The 10,000-nt window shown below is 52.7% G+C and overlaps 1 protein-coding gene across 1 annotated transcript in view; it reads right to left on the bottom strand.

Annotated features, from left to right (window-relative positions):
* The window catches only part of LOC311374813 (unconventional myosin-XVIIIa-like), an 11,138-nt gene extending 1,205 nt beyond the window's left edge, over window positions 1-9,933 (bottom strand). Inside the window, exons 1-4 of the mRNA XM_084490574.1 lie at window positions 9,625-9,933; window positions 7,480-7,608; window positions 1,297-1,440; window positions 131-220 (exon numbers count right to left, since the gene is read on the bottom strand). Coding sequence (XP_084346700.1) covers window positions 131-220; window positions 1,297-1,440; window positions 7,480-7,608; window positions 9,625-9,639 — 378 coding nt within the window. The 5' untranslated portion in view covers window positions 9,640-9,933. The remainder of the gene's footprint in view (window positions 1-130; window positions 221-1,296; window positions 1,441-7,479; window positions 7,609-9,624) is intronic.
* Between the last annotated feature and the right edge of the window lie 67 nt (window positions 9,934-10,000).

The following is a 10,000-nucleotide window of genomic DNA, read 5'->3' as shown; positions in this document are numbered from 1 at the left end:
GTCTGTGTGTGTGTTGGTGTGCATACATGTATGTCACATCACAAATCATGAAGGGCGAAAAGAGCAAGACTCTCCCCCCCTCCCCCTCCCTCCCTCCCTCTCCCTCCAGGGTGATGAAGGGAGCACCCACCCGGATCTCCTGCCTCTCTCCACTCAGCCTCAGCTCGTTCCTCTCCTTCTCCACCTTCTCCAGCCTCGTCTTCTGCTGCTGCAGCTCCTCCTGCAGGGGGGGGGGGGAGAGAGAGAGAGAGAGAGAGAGAGAGAGAGAGAGAGAGAGAGAGAGAGAGAGGGGGGGGGGGGATAGAGAGAGAGACCTTGTTGAAATAATTGAATAAATGTTGAATAAATGTGTTGCTAAGTTGAAATGCACATAATGCATTGACGAGAGAGAGAGAGTGAGTGAGTGTGAGAGAGAGAGCGAAAGAGAGATGGCCCTGAGAAAAAAGGAGTCAATGAGAGTCAGAGAGGGCCACGGGGGGGGGGAGAGAGAGAGAGAGAGAGAGATAGGGGGGGAAAGGTGGAGAGGGGGGGGGTTGGAATATGAAAGGGGAGAGCGCTGTGGAAGGAGAACAGGGAGATGGGCTCGGGGAGGTGCAGGAGGAGCAGAGACTCCCGCCAGAGGAGCCATGAATAAGTGATGAGGAGCATCAGTGTTTAGCAGCTCCTCCACCTCCTGGACTAGGAGCAGCCAGGAGAGAGGAAGAGGTGAGGAGAGTAGGAGATGGGAGAAGGAAGCGGAGGGGAGGTGAGGAGGAGAGAGCAGGAGGAGGTGAGGAGAGTAGGAGAGGGGAGGAGGAGGAGGTGAGGAGAGAGAGGAGGAGGAGGAGAGAGGAGGCGAGGTGAGGCGAGAGAGGAGGAGGAGGTGAGGAGAGAGAGGAGGGGAGGTGAGAGGGGTAGAGTGGAGGAAATCGGGTAGGAACATTGGTGGGAGGAGAGGAGGGGGGGGGAGAGGAGAGGAGGAGCTCAGGAGTGGAGATGAGAGGAGGAGGGCTGAGGACGGGTGATAAGAGGAGGAGGAAAGGGGTGAGAGGAGGGGTGAGGACGGGTGATAAGAGGGGGAGGAAAGGGGTGAGGAGGGGGTGAGAGGAGCTTAGAGGAGCTGAGAGGAGGAGGGGATGGAGCAGAGAGGAGGTTAAAGGAGGGGATCGTGTGAGAGAGAGGCTGAGAGTGATGAGAAGGTGTGAGGCATAGAGGGGGTGAGGAGCGGGGGAGGAGCGGGGGAGGAGCGGGGGAGAGCAGCTTTTGCGAGGCTTCAGGAGGTGGGGGGGGGCCCGGGGGGGGAGGTGCTGCACTCACGTCCTTGCCCCTCACGCTCTCCTCGCTGAGCGTCACCCTGATGAGCGGCTGCACGGTGGTGAAGAGCTTCCACCAGGGCCAGTCCTTCACCCCGCGGCTCTTCTGGATGTTCTTCTGGATGCAGCGGATCGCCAGGTCCTGGATCTGGAGAGGGGGAGAGGGGGAGGGAGGGGGGAGTGGGGGAGGGAGAGTGGTGAGAAAGAGAATGCCGCACGCACGCAGGCACGCACACGCACACACACAGGCACTGACACACATAGGCACACACACCGGTAGGCATACACACACACCGATTTAACAAGCAGGTTAACACCTGAGGCATTGCCCGTATGTGTACTAATATAAATATTGAACAGCATATACATCATAAACATTATTCATCATACGCACACAAACATTCACACACACACACACGCACACACACACACACACAGACGCACACACAGACCACCCCCCCCCCCACACACCCGGTATAAACGATAGCATACTGGGCTATTATTACTGAGTGATATTAAATTGTGATTGAATCCGAGGATGTGGTACCAGGGGGAAGACACACACACACACACACACACACACACACACACGCGCCGGGTGGTGTAAATTACCTTGATTACACCGTCATACGCGCCACGTGGAAAAGGGGAATTATATGGAGGCGGCGAGCGCCAGTAAATGCCACGGTCACGCGAGGCGGGCACTCAGCCCACAGCAGAGTGGTAATTCATTAAAGTACTCACAACTACTTAAGCTACGGACATCTGTTGTGCTCACACCGTCACACCCACCCCCCCCCGCCCCCCCGCACCGCGCCCCACCACCACTCTGAGGCCCCACCGCCCCGTCTCTTATTGGCTGCTTCTCTGGAGTTTCCACGCTCGCTGCCTCCTCACAACTCTGTTTGATGTTTTTCAGTCGTTTCCTTTTATTTTGCGGCTAATTCGATCAGAGACGGCGATGGGGACGGCTCGGCGCGAGGTGCGGCGCGCTTTTCGCGAGCGTCTCCCGACGCCAACCGCAGATTAAGGGACAGGAACTCAATTAGAGGAGCGGGGGCGCCAGGTGAGCTGAGGCGGCGGTCGCTCGCCTCGACCAATCACCATCCATCACGCCGCCCGGAGGGGGGGGATGTGACGAATAAGAGGAAGGCGCAATCAACGGAATTCGTTTGTGATATTACGCACATCGACGCCAGATATATATATATATCTATATCTATGGATATAGATGGCGCAATTTGATATGCCACAATTTGATTGGTTCGCTATCTCGGGATATTGGCCAATATCCCATGATTGAGATCTCAAACTCGGCATATAGTTTTCATCGCGTGGCGGTCGTCTCGTCACGCTAATAAAAACAAATAAATCCCGGCAAAAAGTGTTTTTTTTTGGAGTGTTCATGTGTAGTTTATACTAAAAGAATGATTCACCTCAGGCTCCATGAATAGTGGGGAATAGCTATTCCCCACTACTGACAGAGCCTTCGGCGAATAATTGTTAAATATACATGAGCCTGTCCATTCTGTCGCTAGGTTTTATATCTATAGATCTATATCTATATTGATATAGATCTATATTTCAATATATATATATATATATAGATTTATATCTATATAGCTAAATACGCATATATATATATATATATATATACAGTATATAGATAGATATTTAGATCTATAGATATATACAGAAATGTGTCTACCCCTTTGCTAGGTTTTCTAAACCTATATATAAATATATATATATATATATACACACATAAATAGAGCTATATATCCATATAGAGATATCTATAGATCTATATCTATAGCTATACATAAACCTAGTCTTTATTTAGATGAGTAAATCTTTACAGATGAAGCTCTCCTCAACGAGGAGTCTCACGGCTGCTGACAGCCGTGAGACAGCGCAGAGCGCGGGGCGGCACGGCCAAACGCGATTAAGGAGGAGACAATAACGGTAAGAGTGGGAGGGGGGCGATGCAAAACAAAGTCGCCCGCCGCGCGGCGTTGGACCGTTGCCACGGTGACGATCAAGATGCCGGCACTCAGACGAAGCAGCTGGCTGCGCCGCGTCTTGCGAGTGCAGATGTGGGACGCGATGCGAGCATGTGCACGCCAAGACGTCGGAGAGTGCTCCCCCTCAGCCCGAGAGAGCAGCCGCCTGGAGACCCGCTGGTCCTCCTGCTTCTCCTCCTCCACCTCCTCTTTATCCTCTCCCTCCTCCTCCTCCTCTCCCTGCTCATTCCCCTCCACCTCTCCCTGCTCCTCCTCTCACTCCTCTTCCTCCCCCTCCTCCTCCTCCTGTCTCCTCCTCCTCATCTCCCTCCTCCTCTTTTCCCTCCTCTTCTCCCTCTCCCTCCTTCCCCTCCTCTTTTCCCTCCTCTTCTCCCTCTCCCTCCTTCCCCTCCTCTCCCTCCTCCTCTTCTCCCTCTCCCTCCTTCCCCTCCTCCTCTTTTCCCTCCTCTTCTCCCTCTCCCTCCTTCCCCTCCTCTCCCTCCTCCTCTTTTCCCTCCTCTTCTCCCTCTCCCTCCTTCCCCTCCTCTCCCTCCTCCTCTTCTCCCTCCTCTTCTTCCTCTCCCTCCTTCCCCTTCCCCTCCCCTAGCTTTCTGCTGACAGCCTTTTTTCCCAGGGATTCCTTGTGTTTTGTAGCTGGTCTGTAGGCTAACGTCTCCTCCCGTTGGGGTTGGAGGGTCAGGTGGTGGTGAGAGGGTTTGACTCTTTACTCTTTGGTCATTCATCATTCCTCCTCCAAACAGAAAGGTTCTTGGTTTGAATCCAGATGTTTGCAGTCTAACCCGTAGGCATCACTGTATAACCCCTACCTGCTCCTTAATGACCTGTCTCTGTACTGTCTAACCCCTACCTGCTCCTTAAAGACCTGTCTCTGTACTGTCTAACCCCTACCTGCTCCTTAATGACCTGTCTCTGTACTGTCTAACCCCTACCTGCTCCTTAATGACCTGTCTCTGTACTGTCTAACCCATACCTGCTCCTTAATGACCTGTCTCTGTACTGTCTAACCCCTACCTGCTCCTTAATGACCTGTCTCTGTACTGTCTAACCCCTACCTGCTCCTTAATGACCTGTCTCTGTACTGTCTAACCCCTACCTGCTCCTTAAAGACCTCTCTCTGCACTGATGACCCCTACCTGATCCTCACTCTTCTATCTTCTAAAGCACTACCCAGTTCCCATGCTAATGGCCAGAGTGCTCAACAGAGAGCCGTATAAACCCACAAGGTTAAAGGTCGCCTGGAGCCTTATCGACGAGTGTGCTCGGATCTCTACGCCGTGCATCGCCGTACTCCCGCGTGACATCGATCGTCGGGGCGATGCTTTCAATTGATCTTCACGTCACAGAGGTCGTTAGGCGTTAACGACCACGTGACCCGAAGACCTTAGAACAGGGCCGGACATTATTATGGGACGTACCGCTGAGCGCAGGTCTAAACCCAGCAACGGGGCCGGGCATGTCTGGGTCTGTGTCTGTAATCCTAAAGCCTAATGTCGGGATGAGAACCTTTGGCCTGTCTGGGGAGAGGTGCGTTCAACATACCCGCCCACCCACCCCCGCCCCCCCATGGGGTTTACTGCTGGAACAGCGGCCTGTTTATTGGCGACGCACCTCGCTGCCAATTTACGTGTGGCAGCGATGGCGCGCTTTTCGTTCTGTTTACTCTCTGGCCGGACGCAGGGAGCAGTAAATTAATGAAGGATTTTATGCACTCAGTGCCATCGATCGCGGGCCACACTTACTCCAATAAGCTTCCTTAAATTAATTTGTGATGAGGTGAGAGGGGAAATGAAACCAGAGCATAAAGGTTTTCACTTCAGCTTATCGCCGCTGCATAATTAAGCTGCCTTGGGGATATTTTAGAGTCTCTGGACAAATGCTCGATACATATTTATCCAATTAAATGTTTGACTTCAAAATCTATTTGAATTAGAGAATGACTCTCTGAAATAGTCTCAGTGAGACTCTGGGCTGTACTGGAGGAGAGAGGGCAGCCTGATAACGTTGTGTTAGAACCGGTTCAGACCGGAGCCTGTTTGATTCCAACACTTTATTCTGCGATTCCTTGGTCACACACGACACTTCATCGCTTACAGCGCAGTCCCTGAAACCACGGCGTCGTATCGACTCCGCTGCCTTTTATAAAAACACAATTCCCACACGCGCAAACAATGACAGGCGATGGGGCTTAGAGGAGATAATGGAGCCCACAGCCGGCAGCTCGGAGCGGGGAGAGAACGTACGACGCTCCATCACGCCCATAATAACCCACTACATCTTACCCCACCCCACACGCTGGCCTGGAGCCCAGAACTATCTAACCCCACCCCACACGCTGGACTGTACTCCACCACAGAACTATCTAACCCCACCCAACACGCTGGACTGTACTCCACCACAGAACTATCTAACCCCACCCAACACACTGGACTGTACTCCACCACAGAACTATCTAACCCCACCCAACACGCTGGACTGTACTCCACCACAGAACTATCTAACCCCACCCAACACACTGGACTGTACTCCACCACAGAACTATCTAACCCCACCCGACACGCTGGACTGTACTCCACCACAGAACTATCTAACCCCACCCATCACAGTGGACTGGGGCTCAGAACTATCTAACCCCACCCGACACGCTGGACTGTACTCCACCAGAGAACTATCTAAACCCCACCCGACACGCTGGACTGGGGCTCAGCGCTAACGCAGGCTTAGTCTTTCGTCAGCGATGCATCCACAGAGGAGAAGGGGACCGCGGCCGGGCTAATGGGCTCTGCGTCGGTTCCTCTGTTGTTCTGTTTTCCTCGGGGAGCTGATTAAAGACCAGCCTGACCTGAACTCCATAAAGGAGGACGTGGCCTGACTCGTTTCCTGTCCGCCGGCACTCATCTACTGCTGGGAGTGTTGACGCAGGGAGGAGGAATGGAGACCAGAACCCATGAATGAGTAATAACAGAAGGGACTCGGACCTAAAACGACACGCATAATAAGGGACTCACCTTTAGAGGAATGGGGGAATCTCATTGGTGTTTTTTTTTCAGACGCTGAAGCTAGTGTTAATATTTATTGATGACGTATATGAATATTGAATGAGGCATACTGACACCCACATAGCCTCTCAATGATTCAGATACAGTTCATGCAGTCTAGTACAATGACAAGCACTCTCTCCCTCTCTCCCTCGCTCTCCTTTTTCTCTCTCGCTCTCCCACTCCACTGTTCACTGAGATAATCTTCCCATGGGGTGAGTATTCAGGAGAGAACGATGTGAGGGAGGGGGAGAAGGAGAGAGACAGAGAGCCAGGGGTGAGAGGGAGGGGGAGCGGTGCGGGAGAGAAAGAGAAAGTGAGAGAGAAAAAGAGAGACAGAGAGAGAGCAAGAGAGATGGTCTTCCTCAGGAGAAGTAGGAGGAGGAGGAGGAGGAGCACGATGGAGGAGGAGGACTATGGAGGAAGAGGAGAAGGAGGGTGGAGGTGATCGATAGCCAGGCGACAGAGCCAGACGTGTCTCCACAGCTCCCCAGGCTGGGGTGGGGGGGGGGGGTGGGGGGGGCGAGATGACTCAATAAGGGGAGAAACAGACGGAGCAGAGGGGGGTGGTGTCTGGTCGATGGCTGAGGTGATGAAGTAACAGTCAGTCCCTCGGGTGACTAAGGATACAGCGGAGTGCGCAGAGCTGGAGTGAATTTGTTTTGGGCTTTCATTATGACAACACATTAGAGGGGAGAGGAGAGCAGATCATCGCCCTCCGTCTTGCAGATGAATCGGGGGCCACTCCTGCCTGATGTCCGGGCGCTTGGATGAGTTAACTTATTTCTTTATGAACTTTTTCCGAACTGTTTCCGGAAACTTTGGATCAACAATTTGGATCACCAATTTGGATCGCGCTTCAATTATCTCGGCCTCAACAAAGCAGAATATTGACATGAAGTGAAGTCCTTTAGCACTTGACTCAAAGGAGAGCCTTGGAATCAACTGTGTGCTAAATAAATAGAAGCTTTGTCGTTGTTTTTGCTTTGGTTTTCCTTTATTTTACCGCACTTTACCCGTGGCGTCGAACCTAGGACCGAATCACAGCCGTTCTGGTATCTGGTATAGCAGCCCCTCCCCTCCGGTGATACTGCTTAAGTAGAAACCGAATGTAGCTCCGCCCCCTACCTTCCTCTTCTTAAAGGCACGGCGCGCCAGGTAACCGCAGCAGGCGGCCTGGAACAGCGTGAGGTTCCTCCTGGTCTGCTCATCCCTCTGCTCCTCCAGCCGGGACAGGGAGCCGGCTCTGAAGAACAGCTGAAGAACAGAACACACACACACAGACGCGCACACACACACACACACACACACAGACGCGCACACACACACACACACACACACACACACACACACACACTCAGAGACACACAGACAGATACAGACACACACACACACACACACACACACACACACACAGTGAAAGGTAAAGAAGAGTTCAACAGCCAATATAAAGGTAGACTCTCTCCCTCTCTCCCCCCCTCCCTCCCCCTCCTTCTCTCTCTCTCTCTCTCTCTCATCCCTCTCTGGGGTGAGCTACACAGAGAGGTCTCGTTTAAAGGCAGCTTCCTCCTAACAGGGATGGATGATGATGACGGGGGAGGAGTAGAGACTATCTCTCCCCCTCCCTCCCTCCCTCCCTCTCTCTCTCCCCGGCTCCGGAGCATAACAGATGATTGTGTGGTCCACACACTGAACAAAAGGTGCCACAGCTATTGAACACTGCGATTGATGAGTTCACTGACAAAAGAATTGCATACTGATTATTAAATTGCCGGGGGCAGAGCGAGAGCGGTCTGCTTTTCGCTCTGCAGATGTGCGGAGAAAGGCAGACGCTCACTGCTGCGTATGCTAATGCGCGGCGGCAGCCAGCTTCAAACTCTCGCTGAGTCAGATAACCGGGAAACGGTTTTTTTTCCGGGGGGGGGCGGGGGGGCGGGGGCGGGATTGAAATACACATTTCCGGCACGGTGAATTAACAAATCAATTCAATGTGTTTTTCTTAGAGAATTGATACGACGATTACTCCCGGTGTTTGAAAGCGTTCCAAGGTGCGGCGGCGGCGCGACGGAGGCAGAGGCCACGGCGTGAGGGGAATTCGCCTTCCTGTTCTTTAAAAGCGGCGAGGCTCTTTGAAGAGGTTTTAATTTGCGCTCCGCCTGCGGGGAGGGGTTCTGACGGCTCGCTGTGTTTCTGTAGCCCCCCCCCCCCCCCCCCCGGAAAGTTCTGGAACGTTCCTCCTCGAATAACGAGGGCAGATTGACACGGAGCCACAGGGTCGTCACGCAAGGCTGGTCACACCGCCACGCGGCGCGCAGGTGCAGCCCGTCAGCACCCAGCGAGGAGCCACTCCCTCCCTGCTTCCTGCCGTTCTCTCCTCCCTCCTTCCTGTTGTTCTCTCCTCCCTCCTTCCTGCCGTTCTCTCCTCCCTCCTTCCTGTCGTTCTCTCCTCCCTCCTTCCTGTCGTTCTCTCCTCTCTCCTTCCTGTCGTTCTCTCCTCTCTCCTTCCTGTCGTTCTCTCCTTCCTGTCGTTCTCTCCTCCCTCCTTCCTGTCGTTCTCTCCTCCCTCCTTCCTGTCGTTCTCTCCTCCCTCCTTCCTGTCGTTCTCTCCTCCCTCCTTCCTGTCGTTCTCTCCTTCCTGTCGTTCTCTCCTCCCTCCTTCCTGTCGACGGGGGCGGGCTGCGGGGCTCCAGGCTCTACTAAGCGTCATTAGCCTCTAAGCGGAGCGATTAGAACAAGAAACGACCCGACGAGGGGCCCGGCGAGGGGCCCGCTGGCAGGGAACACTCTGAGGACATCGCCACGGTAACAGAAAGGGCCGTGATTGGTCGGAGGCAACGCCGTCGGAAAAACCCTCACCTGGAGGTCAGGAAGTGACCTCATGTCGACACCTGGTGTGTGAGGGGGTTAGGCGATTCAACGGGGTGGTTTTATTCAGCTAGTATTCACTAGTGTTAGTGCTAATATAGTATTATTATAGCATACAATAGTAGTAGTACTAGTACTATTATGGTATTAATATAGTATACTATAGTAGTAGTACTAGTACTATTATGGTATTAATATAGTATACTATAGTAGTAGTACTAGTACTATTATGGTATTAATATAGTATACTATAGTAGTAGTACTAGTACTATTATGGTATTAATATAGTATACTATAGTAGTAGTACTAGTACTTTGATTATTATAGTATACTAAAGTAGTAGTACTAGTACTTTGATTATTATAGTATACTAAAGTAGTAGTACTATACCATACTAGCAGTACTCACCCTGCTCAGCCCCATGTGGTAGCTGGTCTTCTCCAAGTCCAGGGCCTCCAGAAGTTCCTCCACAGCCTGAAGAGAGAAGGACACACATTTACACACACACACACACACACACACACACACACACACACAGGACTGGCCCTTTATCCCTCCTCCCTGACCCCTCCCTCCAGGACCCTCCAGACCCAGGAGGCCCTTCTCCTCCCTGCCTGAGGTGGCAAAAACCACCGCCTGACTCAGCTGTCGACCAGTCCTCCCAGTCCTACCAATCTGCCAGCCAGTGTATTAGGTGCTGGTTTCCACCTTCTCTCTCCCCGTATTTTCAACTGTCTCTACCCCACCGTCCTGCCCTCTGCCTCCCCCCTCTCACTGTCTGTAT

The sequence above is a fragment of the Micromesistius poutassou genome (assembly GCF_964030765.1).
Source record: "Micromesistius poutassou genome assembly, contig: SCAFFOLD_5710, whole genome shotgun sequence".
NCBI classification, from domain to species: Eukaryota; Metazoa; Chordata; class Actinopteri; order Gadiformes; family Gadidae; genus Micromesistius; species Micromesistius poutassou.
The sequence above is the reverse complement of the archived record's forward strand: the minus strand, read 5'-3'. Positions and strand labels throughout refer to the sequence as shown.